Source organism: Psilocybe cubensis, chromosome 3 (genome assembly GCF_017499595.1).
Source record: "Psilocybe cubensis strain MGC-MH-2018 chromosome 3, whole genome shotgun sequence".
Lineage (NCBI taxonomy): Eukaryota > Fungi > Basidiomycota > Agaricomycetes > Agaricales > Agrocybaceae > Psilocybe > Psilocybe cubensis.
The window spans coordinates 1,169,904-1,191,734 of NC_063001.1; the positions used below are offsets into that span (position 1 = coordinate 1,169,904).

At 47.4% G+C, this 21,831-nt stretch overlaps 11 protein-coding genes and 1 non-coding gene across 12 annotated transcripts; 7 read left to right on the top strand and 5 right to left on the bottom strand.

The window, feature by feature from the left end:
- Positions 1-33: 33 nt before the first annotated feature.
- On the top strand, positions 34-630 carry JR316_0003152 (uncharacterized protein; the record flags this gene model as incomplete). Its single annotated transcript, XM_047888933.1, has 1 exon — positions 34-630. The coding sequence occupies one exon, from the start codon at positions 34-36 to the stop codon at positions 628-630; it is 597 nt and encodes a 198-aa protein (XP_047751307.1).
- Positions 631-1,975: 1,345 nt separating this feature from the next.
- Positions 1,976-3,395, top strand: JR316_0003153 (GPI-anchored; the record flags this gene model as incomplete). The annotated part of the gene is made up of 7 exons (XM_047888934.1): positions 1,976-2,021; positions 2,205-2,242; positions 2,353-2,389; positions 2,559-2,818; positions 2,904-3,031; positions 3,148-3,247; positions 3,354-3,395. The coding sequence occupies 7 exons, from the start codon at positions 1,976-1,978 to the stop codon at positions 3,393-3,395; spliced, it is 651 nt and encodes a 216-aa protein (XP_047751308.1).
- A 1,170-nt stretch (positions 3,396-4,565) lies between these two features.
- Positions 4,566-7,146, bottom strand: JR316_0003154 (uncharacterized protein; the record flags this gene model as incomplete). The annotated part of the gene is made up of 8 exons (XM_047888935.1): positions 4,566-5,258; positions 5,334-5,480; positions 5,548-5,628; positions 5,686-6,373; positions 6,436-6,540; positions 6,605-6,733; positions 6,820-6,962; positions 7,036-7,146. 8 exons carry the CDS (start codon positions 7,144-7,146, stop codon positions 4,566-4,568), a joined length of 2,097 nt encoding a protein of 698 aa, XP_047751309.1.
- A 989-nt stretch (positions 7,147-8,135) lies between these two features.
- JR316_0003155 (uncharacterized protein) lies at positions 8,136-10,858 on the bottom strand (the record flags this gene model as incomplete). The annotated part of the gene is given in 9 exon segments (XM_047888936.1): positions 8,136-8,354; positions 8,419-8,508; positions 8,686-8,875; positions 8,894-8,936; positions 9,130-9,658; positions 9,725-9,871; positions 9,927-10,007; positions 10,071-10,526; positions 10,766-10,858. The coding sequence occupies 9 exon segments, from the start codon at positions 10,856-10,858 to the stop codon at positions 8,136-8,138; spliced, it is 1,848 nt and encodes a 615-aa protein (XP_047751310.1).
- Positions 10,859-11,488: 630 nt separating this feature from the next.
- JR316_0003156 (Protein FRG1) lies at positions 11,489-12,449 on the bottom strand (the record flags this gene model as incomplete). Its single annotated transcript, XM_047888937.1, has 3 exons — positions 11,489-11,504; positions 11,557-11,685; positions 11,743-12,449. The coding sequence occupies 3 exons, from the start codon at positions 12,447-12,449 to the stop codon at positions 11,489-11,491; spliced, it is 852 nt and encodes a 283-aa protein (XP_047751311.1).
- Positions 12,450-12,612: 163 nt separating this feature from the next.
- On the top strand, positions 12,613-13,344 carry JR316_0003157 (60S ribosomal protein L26B; the record flags this gene model as incomplete). The annotated part of the gene is made up of 5 exons (XM_047888938.1): positions 12,613-12,628; positions 12,774-12,886; positions 12,952-13,163; positions 13,224-13,287; positions 13,342-13,344. The coding sequence occupies 5 exons, from the start codon at positions 12,613-12,615 to the stop codon at positions 13,342-13,344; spliced, it is 408 nt and encodes a 135-aa protein (XP_047751312.1).
- A 238-nt stretch (positions 13,345-13,582) lies between these two features.
- JR316_0003158 (V-type proton ATPase subunit D) lies at positions 13,583-14,645 on the bottom strand (the record flags this gene model as incomplete). The annotated part of the gene is made up of 4 exons (XM_047888939.1): positions 13,583-13,766; positions 13,821-14,070; positions 14,160-14,352; positions 14,484-14,645. 4 exons carry the CDS (start codon positions 14,643-14,645, stop codon positions 13,583-13,585), a joined length of 789 nt encoding a protein of 262 aa, XP_047751313.1.
- Positions 14,646-14,772: 127 nt separating this feature from the next.
- Positions 14,773-14,845, top strand: JR316_0003159. The gene has a single exon. It is a non-coding gene; the product is annotated as a tRNA-Phe (tRNA).
- Positions 14,846-14,990: 145 nt separating this feature from the next.
- On the bottom strand, positions 14,991-16,333 carry JR316_0003160 (Protein FAM50B; the record flags this gene model as incomplete). The annotated part of the gene is made up of 6 exons (XM_047888940.1): positions 14,991-15,035; positions 15,087-15,281; positions 15,344-15,364; positions 15,415-15,513; positions 15,595-15,940; positions 16,059-16,333. 6 exons carry the CDS (start codon positions 16,331-16,333, stop codon positions 14,991-14,993), a joined length of 981 nt encoding a protein of 326 aa, XP_047751314.1.
- Positions 16,334-16,566: 233 nt separating this feature from the next.
- On the top strand, positions 16,567-17,162 carry JR316_0003161 (37S ribosomal protein SWS2, mitochondrial; the record flags this gene model as incomplete). The annotated part of the gene is made up of 2 exons (XM_047888941.1): positions 16,567-16,614; positions 16,698-17,162. The coding sequence occupies 2 exons, from the start codon at positions 16,567-16,569 to the stop codon at positions 17,160-17,162; spliced, it is 513 nt and encodes a 170-aa protein (XP_047751315.1).
- A 289-nt stretch (positions 17,163-17,451) lies between these two features.
- On the top strand, positions 17,452-18,402 carry JR316_0003162 (Transport protein particle subunit bet3; the record flags this gene model as incomplete). Its single annotated transcript, XM_047888942.1, has 4 exons — positions 17,452-17,514; positions 17,646-17,843; positions 17,925-18,182; positions 18,283-18,402. The coding sequence occupies 4 exons, from the start codon at positions 17,452-17,454 to the stop codon at positions 18,400-18,402; spliced, it is 639 nt and encodes a 212-aa protein (XP_047751316.1).
- A 932-nt stretch (positions 18,403-19,334) lies between these two features.
- On the top strand, positions 19,335-21,691 carry JR316_0003163 (putative 18S rRNA (guanine-N(7))-methyltransferase; the record flags this gene model as incomplete). The annotated part of the gene is given in 6 exon segments (XM_047888943.1): positions 19,335-19,493; positions 19,507-19,544; positions 19,902-20,080; positions 20,514-20,610; positions 20,720-21,182; positions 21,638-21,691. 6 exon segments carry the CDS (start codon positions 19,335-19,337, stop codon positions 21,689-21,691), a joined length of 990 nt encoding a protein of 329 aa, XP_047751317.1.
- Between the last annotated feature and the right edge of the window lie 140 nt (positions 21,692-21,831).

Sequence of the window (21,831 nt, forward strand, 5' to 3'; positions counted from 1 at the left end):
TTGTTATGTTATTTTACACAGCACCAGAGTCAGATGCTCGCGCGGGTGCAGAATGAGAACGCACACGCGGACAGGCGTCGGGAGCGGGACGACCGGCGGCGCTCCCAAGCGCAACAGCAACAGCAGCAAGTGCCCGGGGCAGGGGCAGGACCAGGACAGCAAGGCGGCAACGTCGTCCCGCCGTCGCCTGCGCTCGTGCGGCATGGGTCGAGGCAGCGGAAAGTGCCTGCGGCGCTCACGCCTGGTGGGGCGATGGCGGGTGTGCAGGGGAATATACCGATTGGGGGCACGTTGCAGCCGCAGAGGAATTCGCAGATGCATATGCAGCAGCAGCTGCAGCAGGGACAGCATCCGTATGCGGGACCGGGGATTGGAGTTGGGTATGAGTATGCTCAGCAGCAGCAGCAACTACAACAAGCGCAGCAGCAGCAGTATGGGAGAACGTCGCCGATGGTGACGGCTAGTGTTGGTGCGGGTGCGCCTGTGGCTGCTGTGAGCCATGTGAGGGCGATGGGTGGGGATGTGGGTGTTGCGCAGGATTATCAGGGTCAACAGGGTCAGGGACAGCAGATGCATGATGAGGATGTGCAGAAACCGTCGTTTTTGAAGCTTTTGACGTGTCGGTGCTGAACATGGAAGAATCAAGAATCAAGTTTGAAGGTGAAGATTGGAGATTGAAGGGAACCAAACCCTCGTCTTCTTTGTTTTCTTTGTTTTCTTTTTTTTTCTTTTCTGTTTGAACGCCTGCACTTTTTCTCTTTCTCTAGCATACACATCACATACTTACGCACTACAACCCCACACACGCTCTCTTACAACACTCACAAGTAATCTCTCTCTCTCTCTCTCCTCTTTACGACTTTCCTCTCTTTTCCTTTACCCCGTCATTCCTTCATATTCCTCACATACTCTCATCCATCCATCCATCAACACATACCTTGCATCTGCATTTTCTTCTCCATTGTCGTCATGACCAGTCTCTTCTTTTTTTAAAATATGGGGTTAAAGTGATGTCTTGTCTTGTCTTGTTCTGTTCTTCTTCTTTATGTTTCTTTTCTCTTTTTTTTCTCTCTTCTATACCCTTCCGACAATACCTTCCCCCCTCCAAGGTTTTTTTTTTTTTTTTTTTTTTCCAGTTTTGCATCCCCTCCTAATACAGCCGCTCCTTTTTTTTCTGTCACGGTTTTGGTTTTCTCTCTTTCCTGTTACTTCTCGTTCTCGTTCTAGTTTCTAGTTTGATTGCTCGCTTTACCTACATACATGTCACGTCTGTATATGATTTTCTTTTCTCTCTCTTTTTTTTGGAATGATTAGGCTACTCTATACCATTAAAATATGCCCCTGGTATCCGTTTGGAATTTTTTTTTTTTTCAGTTTGCTTGATGCATTCTTTTTTTGTGATGATGATGAATCGAATCGATTAATCGATTAATCAACGGATCTTACAGCTTACACCCTTATGGAACTGATGAAGAGGTCGGTGGAGTGTACAGTAGAGGAGAGTAGAGCATGCTAGCAGCGGTTAAGCACAGCACTGTCACTTGGTGAATAGGACATGGATTCAGTTGAAAGGAAAACTTGTATATGTAGTTATCCTCTCTGACTGAACGCATGCACCAAAAATGAATGTGCTGTGCTGATCTCACTGCGATGGGTTGGAGATGGGGTTGGGGCGGCGAGTAGAGGGGTGTGGAGCTATATCCAATGATCTCTAGAACGGTACAGTCGATATATGCGCTAAGCAGTAACACAGATGAACATCGGATAAAGAAAAGGCGGTGATAGTTGTGGTTCAAGTCAGAAAGAGTCAAATCTCGTGCAAAAAAGCAAAAAACGGGACCGATTTTTATTTCCTTTTCTGGATAAGTGGAAATTTGGGCCCCAAACCTTATCTGGGAGGGGGAGTGCGATTTTTCTTTGAACTTGCCTCTCCCATCTTGACCACTTTCATCTTCGCCTCACTCGCCCATCTCCAATGACTGAAGCATCACCAGCCATCCCCACCTTCAAGCTCGTCCTCGGTCAGTACACTCTCCATCCGTTCCTCGTTGTTTTTTTTTATGAGATCTGACGCGCGAAACATTTAAACTGATTTTTCTTGCTTGATCGATGTTCAAATCGTGTCTTCATCGCCATCTCCCTGCGCGCTTTCGACCACCTCGTTGCTCTCCACGGCTCGTACGCCCGATTCTGCGCCAATCCAGTCGGCGATGGAGGAACAGGCAAAACCACTTTCGTCAAGGTAATCGATAACTTTGCGCTACGCACGGGCGGCGGGGCCTTTGTCTCGTCTGCCACTAGCCACCTTTTTTTTTGAGAAAAAATCGCGTGCTGATCTCTTTCATCTTGTAGCGCCACTTGACGGGTGAATTCGAAAAGAAGTATATCGGTGCGTCATCGTTCCTTTTTCCTCTTGCGATAAACCTCGCGTTTGTGCGATCCGTGCCTGCGACATCGGCATCGACATCGACATCAACATCAACATCGGCACACCGCGCCCCCAACCCGCACTCGCCCATGAAAACAAACAAAAAGCTGACTTTACCTCTTTTATGCAGCCACTCTCGGTGTCGAGGTCCACCCTCTGCAGTTCTCGACCAACTTTGGCACGATCTGCTTCAACGTGTGGGATACCGCCGGCCAGGAGAAGTTTGGTGGGCTCCGGGATGGGTACTACATCCAGGGTCAGTGCGGTATCATCATGTTTGATGTCACCTCGCGCATCACCTACAAAAACGTCCCCAACTGGCATCGCGATCTCGAGCGCGTCTGCGAGAGCATCCCCATCGTGCTTTGTGGAAACAAGGTCGACATCAAGGTGTGTTTTTTGTTTGCTCTCTCTCTCTCCTTTGCCTGCTTTGGGCGGTTATCTGATCGATGGTTTCTAATATGTATAACAACAGGAGCGTAAAGTGAAGACTGGTGCTGTCACTTTCCACAGAAAGAAGAACCTCCAGTACTTTGAAATCTCGGCCAAGTCGAACTATAACTTTGAGAAGCCCTTCCTGTGGCTGGCAAGGAAACTCGTCGGGTACGTGTTTTTTTGCGCGCGCACGCGCGCTTTGTTGTCATCGCCATCATCCGTGCATGTGGACTCATCACGTCATCGACGGCTTTTTTTGCCCCCTTTTTTCCGTGAATTTATAGAAACAACACTTTGGAGTTCGTCGCTGCCCCTGCTCTCGCCCCCGCCGAGGTTGCCGTTGACGCCGCCCTGATGAGCCAATACGAGGCGGAATTGAAGCGGGTGAGTTTGGCGCCTATTATGACTAAGCTATACTTGTTCCATCATTTCTGTCACTTTACTGACACAATCCATCTCTTTTTTTTTTCTATTTTATGTTTTTATACAGGCCGAAGCTGTTCCTCTCCCCGAAGACGACGAGGAGCTCTAAGGATATTGAACAAAGTTCTTTTCCCAACCACCACCTCCCTCGTTATCTTCTCTTGTTTTTGTTTTTTAACTTGTACCCCTTAGCAATGCCAAATTCCTCATTACGCTAGCACTTCTATTATGTTTTAACGTCTCACATACACTCTCACTCTCACTCTGTCCTCGCTTTTTCATTATAGCCTCCTTTTTTTTACAGCTCTCGCTTTTCTCTTTTTTTCTTCTTCCAGCCCACTGATTTTTTGTTTTTGCCGTGTGAATAAACCCATTCAAGGTCGTTTGAGTTTATTGAGTGTTTGGTCTGGCCTTTCTCTTTTTTCTTTCTTCTTTTCGTGTTCTGCGGTTGTGGTTGTGGTTGTGGTTGTGTGGGTCTCCTTTTACTGTGGCTTTGGCTTTGGCTTTGGCTTTTGTGTGGCATTTTTTGTGTGACTTCTTTTGTTTCTTTGGTTTTGTGTGGTTTGCTTTGCCTTGTCTTGTCTTGCTGGCAGCTAGCAACTGACAGCTGGTAGCTGGATGTGTGTTGTGTGTTGTGTGTTGTGACATGCCTTTTTTTGTGGCGTGCCTTTTTTGCTTTGCTACGTGTCCATCAGCAATCTGTTGGGACCCATGGTGTTAGAATTCTTTATTGGTGAATTGGGTGAGGTGAGCTCGTGCGCGATGCGCGTTCTAGATCTGTTTTTTATGGGATGGGATGGGATGGGATAGGTTGTGGAGTTGTGGTTTGATTATTTGTGTGAGGCTTGTATGCAATGTTGCAATGTGAACTAGTAGATGCAGATGGATGGATGGATGGATGAATGAATAGATGGATGGATAAATAGATGGATGAATATATGCAGGAGAATGTTGGTGATGGGTTATGTAGTGAGAGGGGTACCATTGACATAGCTGTTTCCTTGTGCTGGATTGAACTTGAAGGGAGGGAGGGATATGTGAAATGTGGAAGGTGTGGGGAGGTCATGTGAGGACTGAGGTTCTGTTGGTGTTGGTGTTGTATTCCAAGAAAGAAGGAGAAGAAGGAGAAGAAGTTGACGACAACGACGACGACGACGAGAAAGTAATAGAAATAGTCCTCTCCACTGGCAATCTAACCTATTAATCATCAAGTTAAAATATCAAAACACACAGGTTCTTCTCAGATATCTTAACCGTACCGTGACTTTGTACTACTCACTCATTCCGGTCCCTTTTCCCTGAAATGGTGCACGCCGAGATCAACATCGAACGCGATCCCGAGCAGGAACTTTTGGAACGCGCCGAGGTGGCGGAGTGCGTGTGAGGTTAGTATTTTGTGTTTTTCGGAGGTGGGGTCTGGGTATGGATGTGGATGTGGATGTGGATGGGAAGTTGGTGGTTGGGGTTGGGGTGGTTGGTTGGTGTTTTGGTGTGAAGAAGAAGAAGAAGAGGAGGAGGAGGAGGAGGAGAAGAAGGAGGAGGAGGAAGACGAAGACGAAGAGGACGATGTCATCAACTTCCGAAACTGCACAAAGTCCCGCTCGGAGCACACGCCAATATACACCAGCACGGGGATAAGCTCACCCAGGCCCTGTGCATGCAAATAAGCTTTGAGCGCGGGGCACGCGAGGTGCGTCGGTACTGGTGGGTGCTTGCGCGTCAGCGTGGTTAATGGTGCTGATGCGGAAGAGTTGGATGAGGTGCTAGTGGACATGAGAAGTTGAGTGTTTGGGGTGCTGGGTGGGATAGGCGCCGGGATTTTGAGGGGGCACGGGAGCTGTTCGATCGCGGGTGTCGTTTTGGGCGCTTGTGGTGGTGGTGAATACGTGGGTGGCGCTAAAATGGACTGGTGATCGATGCGGCGCGGGGTGATGGTGGTCTTGTTAGGACCGAACGACTTCGTCCTCTTCATCTGTAACAAAAACAGGATTTTTTTTTAAAAAAAACGTTGGGAAATTCGGATTGATGCGTTGAAAGAACGACTCACGAATATGTCGGCGAATATCTGCTCTTCTTCGTCGTCTTTGTACGAAGGACGGATGCGTGGAACAAGCTCTTTAAGTCTTTGGAGGCAAACATTTATGGGCCAGTAGTTTTCGTATTTCTCAAATTCATTTTCCTGGGAGATGCATATCTTGGGTGTGATGTGAGGACGTCAGTCCGAGGCAGGACAAATAAATATCTTGAATTTGATTACTAACCTTGTCGATGACACCCTCAAGAACCTCCCGGCTTGGTGTAGAAGAGCTGGAGTACACACCCAGATTAAATTCCACTGTGTCCTAAGCATTATATGAGCACGTTTTGAAATTGGAATGGAAAAAAAATTGGACACGTACCAAAAGGGTTTGGAACTTGACTTTGTCGTCGTCCAGCTGCATCGCAGATCGTAGGTCGCCTTTAAAGACCTCGTAAGGAGAATATACCATGGCCCCTATTATGGCAAAGAGAGGAGCTGGGGTATAAAGCAGGTTTTGTGTCTTGTCATTATCGGCGTGGTAAGATTCTTCTACAGTACCCATATACGTGTAGCTTCCTCTGGGCTCTACGTCCAGAAAGAGATCCAACAAGCGATTTCTCGTAGCTCTTCTCAACGTGATGCAATTTGAAAAAAACAGATCTAATGTCGACAGCTTCATACGAAGCAAGATATCAAGGTGCTGATCGAAGAGGATACCGATGTGCGCTAAGATGCTGAGTATGTCGTCGTTGTCAATGAATGTACGTAGGCGCCGATTGTACAATGGATCAGCAACTGTTAAAGTATTGCACTGAATGCAGGACACGGTTATGGGGATCGATGCGTCGGGACCAACTGTGCTTGAGCGTTGTGCTGGATTAGAGATTGGTATTGGATTGTGATTGGCGATGGGAGCAGGCTTGAACCGTGACCACCGGAGCTGCGCCGCTGGAGGTATGTTCTCCTTTCCGACAGAGTTGGTATACCTTAAACTCGACCCATCATTTACCTGCGGTTCAATACACGCATACGATAACGGGGAGCGTGTCGAGTTCCTGGTATCAACACTATCAAATTAAGCGATTTCATTCATGTCAGTCAAGTTGAGCAGATCGGATGATATACATACTTGGTAGAGTTTACCGCTTCCGAGTTTCCCAACGGCGTTTTGATACATATAAACTCAATATCATTGTCGTCGTCTTCCATCTCCGTCAAATTCCTGGTGTCTGGGCTTGTGTCACGATAAACATGCATTAAAAAGAGCAGAAACCAACAATCTGGACAGCATTGCTCACCGTGTTGTATGAACGCTGATAGGCTCCACAATCTCAACATCGTCAGAAGAGTCTTCTTGAACTTTGTATCTGAAGAATTTCCCGCATTTGACTCTTCCAGATGCCATTGCTTCCCTCCTCATGCTCGCACTGTAGAAGTTGTAATAACAATTCAAAACCCAAGCCTGTTTATATCGTCTAAGCAATGGGTCAACCTCAAGCATCTGAAAAATTACACGTAATAAGCCTCGAAGCATAGTGAAAGGCAAGACAAAGAAGACAGACGAACTGCCCGAACAAATTGATCCCACTTATCTGGTTCCTGCTTTTCGGCGGGGAGCATCATGTCCAGTATTCTCGATTCCATCCGTGCATTTAGCTTTTATAGAAAATAATTCAGTGACTTCATCTATATCATTGACATTGGGTGAAGCAGCATAACTTGAACATACTTTAAAGATTTCAAAGGATCGCCTGGTTCCATGCGTTCCCTTCATCTTTTGCCACAGACCCCCCACGCTTCTGATGCAGCGTGGTCTCTTAATTTTTGGACGCTGATCCATGTTGGAAAGGAGAGAGAAGGATACAATACAATGATCAAAGGGCAGTGGTTGACAACGCTCAACACGAGGCCAGGGCTTAAGTCGAATCCTTGTCAATCGTGACAACGAAAATTCTGGTTAGAGCAAAGCTTAGTTCTTGTCCATCATAGATTAAGTTTTAGGTTTGAAACTTTTCAACTTCAATGCTGTCAAGTACTGATCATAAGACGACTAATCGCCACTGACAGCCCTTCAAATAGGTATAACCATAAGGCCGAAAAAAACACGTAACGGATAGAAGCCGGCTGTAGCAGACTGTTTACCTAGATACAGTGCGGATTCCTCTATAGTATGAATGTAGAGGACTACTTTAAAAATGCTGCGGATCGAAATTGTCTCGAGGGCCGAATGTTTTGAGGTGCAAACTCTGAGTCGGAGCTCTGAACACGAAGTTGAATTTCCCACGATTTAAGCGCGTGATTGAACTTTGTCCGATTTTGCAGTATGGCCATGCTACATCGGTTTTACTTATATTCTTCATGCTTCAACTCCGTCACAATATCACTATACCCTATCTCACGGCGTGTTAAAAAATCTTGAATTATTGATAGCTCGAATGATGGATGACGATGGTACTAGCACTACACATAAGTCACTGGTTAACTGAAAGCTTTTCTGACCGCCTTAATACAAAACAATATAATGTCCCATAATCAGACCAAGCGGATAGATGAATTATGAAAGACTGTACTCATAAAATGCCCGGTAGATCATTTCTAATGGAGTAGAGTGATCTGTAAGTCTTGAGTCCCGTCAACATAGGCAAAGATATATGATATGCGGAAGATTGTGGACTGACTGTACCGATGCGATTTTATTTATTGAATGTTTCTCATCTTGTGAGAGCTTATTTACGCCTATCATTTGAAAAGTGTTGATTGACGGTTGTGAACTGCCCAATATAAGTCAGATAGGCGGTCCTCTGAACGAAAAAGTCTTAACGACCCCACTCACACAGCTGCTTCAACTTCTGCAATCTCTACTTCACTGGTGTCTGGGTGAGATATGGATTTTTGAGACGCAAGTTGACGAGAATATAGACGTTGACGACGAGATGAAAGTTGATTGTCTTGTGTTCGAGTCCATCTTCTACGCGTAAAGCTATTAAAATATTCGGCAATGGGCCAATTGTCTTCATAGTCCTTGAGGGCAGGATCCAAATTGAGCATCTATAGAGACAAAAGAAATAAATATGCTAGGAGACATGGTGAAAGCACAAGCAGGTTAACATACCACAGCAACCACTTTTTCCCATGCATCGGTGTCTTGCTCTAGATGTGGTTTTGAACTATCGAGAGATTTTGCAAGTTTTCGAACACGCGCCTGCAGTCGAAGTACGTAGTTAATAATGAAAATACAAAAAATCGACCATAAAAGTTTCAACCTTGAAGATATAGAATTTAGATGGGGAGTGAGTTTTCTTCATTTCCTCCTGCAGAACTTTGAGGGAAGTCCTATATAAAGTTTTCCTAGGCCTTTTGATTTTTGCAATCTCCATACAGTGCTATTGGTATGTCTAAATATGATTGAGGGGGTGAGGTCGAGTTGATTGTGGTCTATGAGTGAATCTAGAAATTTGATTGAAGGTCTGGGTAGTGACGGCAGTTGGACGGCAGCCTCAACAAGGTTTCGGCAAGTGCTTTGCTTCATCGCCATTTCCCGCAGTTTTGCTGATTCTTGTATAGATGCCCTTCATGGGATTATTCACCATAAGATAACATGAATAAATCTAGTGAATGTTGCATCATGATCTGCACAGTGCTAGGTATGAATATACTAGTGTAATAACCTAATCTTTCAAATATGAATTGCGACCAGAGACGTGGACTACCTATCTCCCCACCTTTGAAGCTTGAAAGTCAAAGGTAAAAAAATGGTGAAAATAGTTCCCCTCGTGGATGAATGCAGGAAGTTTGCATCACTATGTCTGAAAATGAAATATACCTCGATCAATGTCGAATGCGATTTGTAACAAAAACTTTTGAAAATCTCCCAGTCGGCTTAGCATGGGTGAGTTCAGTACCACTTCACGATCGACTTTATCCTCAAATGGAACCTCGGGGAATGTGATTCCGAAGGCTGGAGGGGATGTCCTAGGCGACGCCGACGACGAAGGCGCAGCCATGGTCTTGCGCAACAATGTAAAATGCTCTTCGGATTTGAACCCTAGATGGACCAGAACGGGGATGAGCTCACCCATATTTTGATGGTGCATATACGCATGGATTGTATGGCAAGCGCGGTTGATGCGAACGGGTAGGTGGTTCTCGCGACGAGTTTCCGGGAGTGAATCAGAGGATTTTGGGCAAGGAATTTGTTCAATCGTTGGCAGCATCGTCGGCGTGAGTGCCCTGGGTGGAGTGATTGAGGTTGACATTTGTGAAAGCGAAGGATCTGAGTCTCGTAAAAGATCCACCAAGCGAGAATGTGTAAGATCCACTTTGCGCAGTAACGTTCTCAAAACCTTTTTCGACTAATGCATTGAACCAGAAGCATGTTAACGCTTTGGTATCAAATTGTCAGGAAAGAAACAACTTACAAACATGTCTGCAAATATGGCTGACTCTTCCTCCTTTGTGTAGGTGGGGGTTATGGCCGGGACAGTGCTGTAAAACCATAGTAGATAAATCCTAATAGGCCAATAGTTTGTGTATTTCTCAAAATGTCCAGGAACGACGGAGCATATCTAGTAGAGGTACTAATGATTTAATGAGTTGCAGGTCGTGAATGACATTATTTACCGATGCAATAATCTTTTCAAGCGCGGCTGCGTCCGGTTCAGGGTGGCAGAAGTGATTACACGATTTGTCGACGAGAGCATCCTGTGCGGTCAGGCAGCAAACGTTAAAGCATTGACAGTGTATTAAGATAAAAAAATTACACACCATGAGACTTCCAAATAGCGCATCATCTTCATCGTCGTCCAATTGCATTGCATACTGGAGACTCACTCTAAAATCAAAATAGCCGTAGTTGATGAATTTGGTTTCGTCCTTGGAAGCTGGAGCGGATATATGCAGCAATTCGTCCAAGCCAGAAGTTGAAGTGAAAATATCTGCAGAGACGTTTCCATTCATGAACAAGCGTAACAGTCGCCACTTTGTACAGACATCCATTTTGGTCGCAGGGACATGATCAACAAAAAAAGCTTCAAGAGTCGACCTCTTCATCCTCAGTATGAGGTCGAGATGTTGATCAAAGCGGACTCCAATCATCGCCAGAGCAGCGAGTAGTTCTTCGTCCTTTACAAATTCACGTAAACGACCATTATAGACAGGATCAGCAATACATGAGGTGTCGCATTGAATGCACGATACGATGACTGGTGCTGTTGTGACATTCTGAGGAATGAGTGGTGGTGATGTTGTAGAAAGGCTGGGATGAGCCCTTTTCGTTGTGCTTCTAGCGGCGAAGGCGGCATCGCTGGAGCTGCGCCGATTTTGTAAGTCAGACTGGGATTGGTCGACCAGTGATGATGCTCCAGACGATTGCGGATTGTTGGTGCTGGAAGATGTCATTCGAAATTAGGGCCCGAGGTACATTCATCAACGAAATCGATGACTGACCTATATGTACGTACAGCTACAATTTCAACTTCGCTGCTATCATCGCGAGATGGGCCCCCTTTGCTAACATATTTTTCTCGATTCTTTCGCTTTCTGCACCTTTCCATGGTGTAGGTATCAAAATACTCTTGTATGGGCCAATGATCCTCGTAAAGGTCAAGAGACGGATGTAAGGAGAGTATCTACGCATCCGCAAGAAGAGGTCACTGAAAATTGAAGAACAAAAGCAAAAGGACCCACCTTATCCACAAAAGTCGCCCATTTTACGGGGTTTTGTTTACTTCGCATTGTAAAAGCGTCCAAATCCTGTGAGTTCAACCTAACATCTCGCTGAACAATGAGAAATAATCAGTATGCAAACGACGTATAATGAACTCCAGTACTTTAAATCGGTTGAAAGACATTTGGGTCGGATGGGTTTTCAACATCGCGTTTTGCAATATGAGACGGGCTCGAATACACAAACGTTTCCAAGGTTTCTTAATTTTTGAAGTCATTTTGAGAAGTTTGAGAAATCAATGGTTGACACAAGGCTGAGTGTGCTCTTTATAACCAGTAGGGCACAACGATATAGTTAGCCTATCATTGGCATAAAGGCCAAGGTTTGATTCGTATCCCGACTTTCATACAAGCTTTTAAGATTCTCAGCATCGTGTTGATCATATGAGTCAATAAATCGTTACATGCCGAAACTTGTCGTTTCCGATTTCAAAAAGAATCGTTCGAAGCTCTACATCTCAACAAAATCTGTCGCTACAAAGGAAGTCAGGACAAGATAATTCTCCGAGTGTTCACAAGAAAATACCTTTTCAGCTTTGCCCGACGATCAAGCATAGCCTCTGCTAAGCGACCCTCCTTCCGAGCTTTTTTCAGCTCCTTCTTGTCTTCTGAAGAAACCACGGAGCGTCCAGCGCCCCATGCTTGGAATTGACGGCTGTGGATGCAACGTGAGCACAATGCTATATTACAGAAGCGTTGCTCAGGGACTTACTTAACATTTGTCTCATCAATACCGACTGACGACATCTGCCCGTCCTTCTTCTTCTTCTCCTCTTCATGGGCCTCCTTTTGATACTTGTACTGCACCTTTACCCAGAAGCGTTCAGCGAAGCCTACTTCCTCACTGTCACCGCGTAGGTTGAGAACACCACCAGCTGCCTCATGAACACTCAGATACTTCTCATAAACATTCATGAAAGCGACCATTCCATCTGGTAAGACTACTGGTGTCCACTCCTCTTGAGGACCACGAGCATCGCGGTCTGCAGAGACAATGCCATGCGCATCACACGAGAGAAATTTCCCTTCCCCTGTACCGGTACGGAGGTTTATGGTCGCTGAGCCCGCTACACGAGTGATTACCCAGACCTGAGCAACATCTGTCGGCGTGCGGTCAAGGAGCTTGACAGGTTCTGCTGTTTCTTCAGACTTGTCCTTGTCAAGGGATTGTAGAGCAATTCGATTTGTTGTAGAATTAAAATTGATAGATATCGGGGAAGGATCTGATGGATGCACAATAAATGTCGGCCCACGAAGCTCGTTCACAGATTCTGGCAAGACCCAAGTCTCAGGATCTTTGTCGTCTGCCTTCCGCTTTGAACTTCCAACCCTCTCGTCACCATCCTCACGCTTTCTCTTCTTCTTCGTCTTCTCTCCTTTGAATTTGAGCTTCGTAGAGCGGATAGCTTGGTCGGGCATAGAGGTAGTAGTGAATTGAGGAACAGTGACGCATGAACTTGACGCGAGCGAAGGAGAGAGTCACATGACTCAAATCTGGACCGTGGGAAGGATCTCCCCAAGCAGCCTCACCAACGTCCTCCCTCATCGACCCCGCCGACCTCAAGACACCCCCTCCGACAAAATGAAGTTCAACGCCGGTGCGTATCGTCTGCTATGCGTCCAGGGAGAACCCATGGCCGATCTCTGCGTGATTGGAGACTTTCCCGACGAGATTTGAGCTGGATGGGATTTTGGACTTTTGGATGACGGTTTGGAACGCCGTTCTGACGAATTGCCTTGCAGACGTCTCCTCCTCGCGGCGCAAATCGCGCAAGGCCCACTTCGCGGCCCCCTCCTCCATCCGCCGCAAGATCATGTCCTCGGCCCTCTCCAAGGAGCTCCGCGCCAAACACAACGTGAGCTATTGCTCATTCGGTTAGAAGGATCTTTGGAAAGTGACTCAAAATTTGCTGTTATCCAGGCTCGCTCCCTCCCCGTCCGCAAAGATGACGAAGTCCGCATTGTCCGAGGCAAATACAAGGGTCGTGAGGGCAAGGTTACACAGGTGTACCGCAAGAAGTGGGTTATCCACGTCGACCGTGTCCAGCGCGACAAGTCAAATGGTGCCACTGCCCCCATTGGAATCCACCCCAGCAACGTCGTCATCACCACCATCAAGCTCGACAATGACCGGTGCGTTCTTGTATAGTGGGAATATCACGATTCAAAAATCTCATATGCTTTATGGTTTAGACGGGCTATCTTGGAGAGGAAGAACCGCAAGGCTGCTGCGTCTGCTGACGTCGAGATGGTCGAGGTGCGTAGCAATACTCTCATTATTCAAGATCCGTATATCTAATATCATCTTCAGTAAATCGATTCATTTTTTTGTTCGTTGGGTGACGCTGTCTTCATATCATAAAATGACAACTTGTGCATATGCCTACATTTTCTGCAATGCTACATGTCCATGCTTTCCACTCCCATATGCTGTAAGCCATTAATTTCATTATGTGACATTAGGAACTGCGGAAGCGGGGGGAACATGTTGTACCATAAGAGACTACCAAATCCATTGCGTTTGAGAACGTCCGAAAAAGTGATGATTTGAGTTAGAAGATAACATCAGCGTCTTTCCCGCTCAGCAAATCTGTGCTCTCTTCATCATCAACTCCTACCGAAGGCTCTACCGCTGCCGGTGTCTGGCCATTGTTTTTCTGGTCCAAGGCTTCTGTTTCCCTGATGGTTTCTCGGGTAGCTGCATCTCGTTTCTTCTTCCCTTGGACCTTTTTCAGTCTGGATCAAATTTTGTTAATCTTCTCGTCAGCGAGAGACTTGATAGAATCGCACCTAAAGAATTCCTCTCTGTCCATTTCATCCAACTCGCTCATAATATACTTGATGGTATTGTCCAGTCGAGGCATGATGACATGTTCGATTGCGTTGACCCTACGATTCGTTGCCCGAATGACTTCATCCAAGATGGTGAAAGCAGTTTGCAGCGAAGCGAGCTCCACCAGAGTTTCAATCGCCTTCGCATACACCTCTTTCGCCTTGATAATCTGCTGTCCTCCTCTCCCCAACCCAGTAAGATTGAAATCTACACACACAAAAAAAAGTGACGTCGGTGTATTAGAAAAAATATGACTGATAATAGTAAGGCTAAAATAAAATGGTTAAAGAGCGCACCTGAGCCGGAAACACGTTCCACTTCGAACGCGGGCAGGATGACGCCGGATACGTTGTCCTGCTTTGCTTTGACGCGGAATGTGGCTTGTTTGGCTTGTTCTTGGACGAGATAGGCGATGTCGCCCGTCGCATATGTCACCTCCGCCATCGAGAACGAGGCCACTTGCATCACCTTGCCCATCTTCCTCTTCGCCTAATGCTGAACTCATCAGCTACAAAACTCAACAGAACGCGCGAACGGGGGGTGAGGCAGGTAGACAAAAAGGAAAATAAAAAAGGATGGATGGAAGGATGGAATGTAGTCAATGTTGCACGTATACGTACCTCATCGACCTTCTTCAGGATGGTGCGGAATCGAGTCGTCAGTGCGTCCCGCTTCTTCGCGAGTAGGGAGTGTCCGGTCTGCGCCCCTTTCAGCCGCAGCTTGGTGTTGGTGAGGGCCATGCGCGTGGCGAACACATTCTCGCGGGCTCCTGCGCCAGACATGGTGGTTGCGGATGTAGATGCGAACCGTGATAGGGTGACCCGGATACCAGAGAGGAGCGGTAAAGGGAACACAAACTGGGACGATAAAGCGTTGCATGAGACCTGTGAATATTAAACACTTCCATCCGGGGGCATAGCTCAGTTGGGAGAGCAGTAGACTGAAGTTCTAAAGGTCCCGCGTTCGATCCGCGGTGCCCCCATCTTTTTGCATTTATTTCCGTTGCGCAGAATTTTTACAAAAGCTAACTTTACAACCATATACATCACTGGATTTTCACAACTCTTATGTTCAGAGAAACTCTTTTCATTACAGGGTAATCACATTATCTATAATAGATACAATGTCTATGCTATCGTGTACTTTCCGTAGTTTTTCTCCGGATCGAATACCTGGTTAAAGTATTAGACAAAGAGGTATGTAGGCAAGGGTGATTAACTCACCTCCCAGCGCGACGCAGGGAAAATATGTTTATTCCTTTGGTAATAGCTTCGCTCGACGACCTTGCCGGCGTGCGATTCGTCCTTTTCCTTTGTCGCGTCAGCCAGTAGACGCACGTCGTCGTGGACGTCAAAGTTGAATAAAGGACCTGATTTGCCACGGGCTTTGTTGACGATGAAGTCGTAGAATGTGTAGTGCTGAAGAGGATGGGAGGTTAGAATGTGTGTGATACATGATTGGGTTGTGGGATGTTACGAACGTGTGGTATGATTAGGTCCTCCTGCGGTTTTTTAGATATAGTATTGGGGATGTGAGAGAGTTAGAGCTTACCTTTACATACATAAGATTGTCGACGCTTACGCCACGAAGTTCTGGGAATTGGGCGCGGCATTTCTCGAGGAAGGTTGCGATATCGTCGCCCTTCTTGCACTGTTGACAATTTCAATTTAGACTACCCATAGAAGACGCAACAACAGCATCATCAAAAAAAAAAAAAAAAAAAAAACGCACCTGGACACTCTTCCTATGCCCGCTTCCGTCCCAGTATGAGTACACAATCTCGATATCCTCTTTCTTCATTGCGTCCTGCTTCGCGAGCCATTCGAGACGCAGCCGCTCGCGTTCTTTGCGCTCGGCTTCTTCGCGTTCGCGGTCTGGGAGGAAGGATGTGTCGACGTTTGGGTTCTTTTTCAGTCTGCTGCGTTTAGGGGCGGGTTGGTCGGCGGTGTCGTCCTGGGCTTCGTCGCTGTTCGCCTTGGGCTCGCCGGACACGTCCTCGCCCTCCTCGTCGTCCATGGCGAAAGATAACTTTGACTTGGCGGTTTTCTTGCGCTTCTTCGCTTTCTTTGCTTCATCTCTAAACAGATCCTCCACATCCTATAAGCCATCCATCCTTTCTTCACATAGAGGTATAAAAGGGAGGGGAGGGAGGAAGGGAAAGGGGAAGGGGATAAAGTATAACGGGGAAAACATACTTGAGGTCATTCGATTTGGCCGCCTCGCGCGCCTTGGCCTCTTCAAGCTCCTTGCGCATCTGCTGAAAATCCTCGAGCTTGACGAGGCCGACGGTGCTGTTCTTGAGTGTATCCTCCATCGAGTCGTTCTGCCCGACGAAGCGGTTGGCGGAGGGACGAGCCTTTTCGGTCTCGTTTATGAGCGACTGCTTTTGCCGCTCGTATTCCTCGCGCATTTGCATGCGCTGTTTGGCGAAGGCTTCTTCGCGCCAGTTGTCGGGTTTGTTTGTGGACATGGTGGGTACTAGACCTGGAGGTGGGTTGGGATTTGGGATGTGGGTTGGGGGTGTGGATGGAGATGGAGATGGAGATGGAAACAAAGTTGCTGTGCCCTCATGCCCGGTGCCGGCAGGTGCGAGCTGAGTTTTGTCGGAGGTTTAATTCTTGACCCTTTCCACACCCGTGATCCTGGCCTTCCTTGAAATAATTTAACAACCCCGTCAACGTTGTCCGGCGTCGAGCGAGCGCAATGGTGCATATCCTAGGCATCAACCTTCCAGATAACCAGGTCGCCAGGGTAAGTCGTCCCGCACCACACCCTCTCTCCCCCAGCAAAAAAGTGGCCGTTTTTTTCTGACGCAAATGCACACCCGAACCTAGTTCGCCCTGACGAAGATATTCGGCGTCGGGCACCATACCGCGCACCGCATCTGCGCACGACTGCAAGTCCACGACCGATGCCGCGTGCGCGACCTCTCGCCGTTCCAAGTGACATCCCTCGCGTCGTTCCTGTCCTCACCTAGCACCGCCCCGGCACTCCCGCGCTACCCGCTCGCGCGCGCGGACTATGTGCCCCCCTCACCCACGAGTGTGTCGACGCAGGAGCTCCAGGCGCGGTTCATGGAGCTGCATAAGGCGAAAGAGGCCAAGGCTAGCTCGGACCCGTTGAGGAATTTGAGGATCGAGTCGGAGTTGAGGAGGGAGATTAGGGAGAATATTGGGCATCAGAGGATGATTGGGAGTTATGTGGGTAGGAGGCATGCGATGCATTTGCCGGTTAGGGGACAGAATACGCAGAATAATGCGAAGACGGCGAAGAAGCTCAATAGGCTCGACAGGTATTAGTTGGTGGAGGAGGAGGAGGAGGTGGTGGTGGTGGTTTTTGGGTAGATGGTGCTTCGCTGTTGTGTGCTATTGCTATACTACAGGAATGCATAGACTCGCTGCATTCCCTCTTAATACTTTTCTCTCTCTCAAAAAGACTCTGTATATCGTTTGTAAAATTCGCAGAGAGAACTGCCGCCTCGGGCAAAATGTGAATCAGGGCCGTGACATCACGCGTTCTACCAGTACTGCATCTTTGCAACTTGATCGCAAACCACAACACAATCCCAACCCCAATACGCGAAGCTCAATGGCGACGAAGCAGTACAAAACCATCGGAGAAGAGCTCTGGAAAGGCCGCTCGGAGAAAATCGTGCGCACCCCTCTATCCAAGCGCAAACCACTGACCAATCAACCCCTTCCCCTCCCCAAATCCATCCATGGCATCCATCTCCCATCTCCCATCTCCCATTCATCTCCCATTTTCGTATCTATGGACTGTAGAACGCCGAGCTCTTCGCGCTGACGTACGGCGCGCTCGTCGTGCAGCTTATCCAGGACTACGAGGACTATGAAGAGGTGAACAAGCAGCTGGAGAAGATGGGGTATAATATCGGTACACGGCTCATCGAGGACTTTTTGGCCAAGTCGAATATGGGCCGTTGTGCGGACTTTAAGGAGGTCGGGGAGGTGATAGCGAAGGTCAGATCGCAATCCGCAATCCGAAATCCGCGTTTCCGTAGTTCGACGCTGATATATATGTGTGTGGGTGTGTGTCTTTAGGTGGGCTTCAAATCGTTCCTCAACATCAGCCCGGGTGTGACGCATAGCGCGCCCCCGCCGCCGTCGTCCCCTAGTCGGCCGACAAGTACGAGCAACGCGCCGACGCCAATCGCGCAGGCGGCGCCCGGGACGTATTTTACGCTTACGCTGGACGAGAACCCGCTGGCGGAGTTTGTTGAGCTGCCCGAGGAGGCGCTCGAGGGTGGGTTGTGGTATAGCAATGTGCTGTGTGGTGTGTTGCGAGGGGCGTTGGAGATGGTGAGTGGTTTGTTGTTTTTTTTTTGTCTTTCTTTCTCTTTTCCTGGTGTTGTGGTGTGTGTGAGTTACTGTGTGCTTATGTGTGTATGTGTGAGTGTAGGTCCAGCTGCAGGTGCAGGCAGAGTTCATCTCGGACGTGTTGCGCGGCGACGAGGCGACGGAGATCCGCGTCAAATTGGTAAAATACCTCGAAGAGGAGGTGCCTGTCGGCGACGATTAGCTGGGGATTATACTGGAGTTTGCTGTTTGGAGTTTGGTGTTTGGTGTTTTGAGTTTGGGGATCGAGTGGAATTTGGATCGTTGGCATTTTTTTTTTGTACTAAATAATATAATTTCCTTCCAGTTCAGACGAGTTCAGATGCTGTTCCTTTTTTTTTATGTTTTACTATATGTTTTTGTTTTTTTGCATTTTGCACACACCCTTCAACCACACCCACACACACATACAACACCTCGTGCAATTGTATTTGATTAAAAATGAATAACACTACATATACTTCATGGCTGTTCGTTTTTTCGCCTTTATGATTTTCTTGGATGAAGTGAATGAAGGAGTTGACTTGCGATCAAACTCAGTTCCAAGTGATCGACCTGGACCTGCTGCTGCTGCTGCCTAAATTAGACACCAAATTACTTTTCTCTTCTCTTCCTGCCTCCATCCCCTCCGCCCATCCATACCACCTGCTTACCACCTTCATCTCTTCATCTCTCCATCTCATTCTCTTTTTGGATTTTAGACCTGAGCGCGAGCTTCAGGACACACCACCACCACCAACTAAAATTTAGTAAAAAGTCTCTGTACTCGAATCTCGGTTTCGATTGTACACATCTGCAGACTACACCCTCCCCTCACACACTCACACACTTCGATTTTTCATTGATCACGCGAAAAAGAAAAGACAGTACGAGTTGTACTTGGATATTTGAACGGACGGGACACTTGGGAAAGGATAGAAAAGAAAGGGTAAACGTTAACGATAACGATGTCACGACCGGAACTACAGGCGCCCCCAGAAATCGTGCGTGTCCTGTTTTTTTTGCCCTTGTGATGTTACCAACTATTGTATTTGTCTTTGCCCTGCCTGTTCTTACCTTGCACTTGTCTTTGCCATACCATACCATATCCTCGTCCTCGTCCACATCCTCATCTTCATGTCGCTTTCTCTCTCCTTTACCGGCCACCATGACCCTCAACCTCTGCCGCTCACTCTGCACTCTGCACTCTTCACTCTGCATTCGCTATCTTCCGTTCTGGCCCTGCTCGTGTGTGCGGCGATCGTCCTCGTCCTCGTCCTCGTCCTCGTGGCTCGTGTTCGTGGTGTAGTATTACGGCGATGCGGAAGCGAAGAAGTATACTTCCAAGTACGTTTTTCTATTTCGTATTTTCTTTGTGTGTTTTTTTTGGTTTTTTGGTTCCCTACTTTTTTTTTTGGGTGGGTTGGGTTGGGGTGGATGGGTTGGGTCTGAGGCTATGGCTGAAGCTGAGGCGAGTTTTGTACGTGGATGTGGATGTGGGCTTTGATGTTGTTTTTGGGATGGGATGGGTATGGTGTGGTGTGTTATGTGTTATATCGCGCCGTGAGGAGTGAGGATAGGATGAAGAAGATAGAGTGATCTTTCTATCTCACTCTCGATCCTCGATCCACCCATCTATCTATCTATCTATCTACTCGATGCAAAACACCGTCCTTCCATCCACTCATCCACTCTTCCTCACAGCACCCGCAACCAACAAATCCAAGCAGACATGACATACCGCGCCCTCGAACTCCTCAACCTCCCGCCCGGCCAACCCGCGTTCTTATTAGACATTGGATGTGGCTCGGGCCTTTCGGGCGAGATTTTGGATGAGGAGGGGTATTTGTGGGCGGGGGTCGATGTTGCGCCTAGTATGTTGGGTGAGTTTTTTTTGTGGGTTTTGATTTTTTTGTGGTTTTTTTGTGGTGGTTTTTGGTGGTTTTTGGAGGTTTTTTGGGGGGGTTTTTTGGGGGTTTTTTGGAGGGGTGTTTTGGAGGGTTTTTGGAGGTTTTTTTGGAGGGGTGTTTTGTTTTGTGGGTTTTTTGGAGGGTGTTTTGGAGGGGTTTTTTGGAGGGTTTTTTGGAGGGTTTTTTTGGAGGGTTTTTTGGAGGATGCAAGAAGCAAGATGGAGTGTATAATTTTTATTTTTGACGCTCGAGTTCGAGATCTTGCCAATCTTTTCTCTCTTTCTTTCTTTCATTCTTTCCTTTCCTTTTTTTTGCTTACTTGTTTTTCGATTCTTTCCATCTCTGACGGATCTGATACTGATATATATATTTTTTTATCTTTTTTATTTTGATTTGGAACGAAAAGAGGTGGCGCTTGAGCGAGAAGTCGAAGGTGATCTGTTCCTGCAAGATATAGGACAAGGATTCGGGTTCAGACCTGGTAGCTTCGACGGTGCAATCAGGTTCGTCCTCCCTCGCACTCACTCTAAAAAACCAAAACCAAAACCAAAACCAAAACCAACCAACCCCTCCCTCCCCCCTCTTTCCCTCTTCACACACACACACACACAGCATATCCGTAATCCAATGGCTCCTCAACGCCGAAACATCCCACCCAACCTCCTCACCCCCGCACCGCCTCCAGCGCTTCTTCACAACTCTCCACTCATCCCTCCGCTCGCCCTCCCGCGCGGTATTGCAATTTTACCCGAGCAGTGATGAGCAGGTGCAGATGATTGCGGGGGTGGCGCGGAAGGCGGGGTTTGGGGGCGGGGTGGTGGTTGATTATCCGAATTCGAGGAGGGCGAGGAAGGTGTTTTTGTGTTTGTTTGTTGGGGGTGGTGGGGGTGGGGGGAGTGGGAGTGGGCAGGGAGGGGGGAAAGGGGAGGAGGAGCTGCCGAAGGGCTTGGAGGGAGAGGAGGAGGAGAGTGCGCGGGTGAGGTTTGAGAGGAGACGTGAGAGGGAACGTGCAAAGGCGAAAGGAGGGAAGAGGAAGGCGGTTAAAGATCGTGATTGGATTTTGAAGAAGAAAGAGGTGGGTGCTTGTTTTCTTGGATTTTTCGTTTCTTTTTCTCGTTTCTTCGTTTGTTTTTTTGTTTTGTTTTTTTTTTTTTTGTTTTTGGCTTTTTTTGGCTTTTTTTTCCTAATGGTGTCTCTGACTGACTGATCATTTACTTTTTATCCCTCCCTCCTTTTTTTTCGGACGGGTGAATAGTTGTATAGGAGAAGAGGCAAAGAGGGCGTCCCGCACGATTCAAAGTTCACAGGAAGGAAGCGCAAGTCGTTTTTCTGAGTATGAGATATGAGATCGCGTCGGGCGTCGCGAGTTGGGGTTTATACATTGTCGCAGTGTCGCAGTATCGCAGTATCGCGGTGTCACAGTATCGCAGTATCGCAGTATCGCAGTATCGCAATATCGCAGTGTCGCAGTGTATGTCTCAAGCTTCAAGAATTAATATCAGCGCCTTCATTCTTATTTTTCTGGTATAGGAGGATGAGGATGAGGATGAGGATGAGCGTGGTCGTGGTCGTGGTCGATGGTAAAGTCAATGGAACGGCGAAGGTAACACATGTGCATAGAGAGTCAGAGACATAGAGACATACAAACTCTTTTTTTTTTTTTTTTTTTCATATTTCTTTTTTCCATGTTTCTTTTTTGGTTGAGCGGTTGAGTGGTGAGAAGG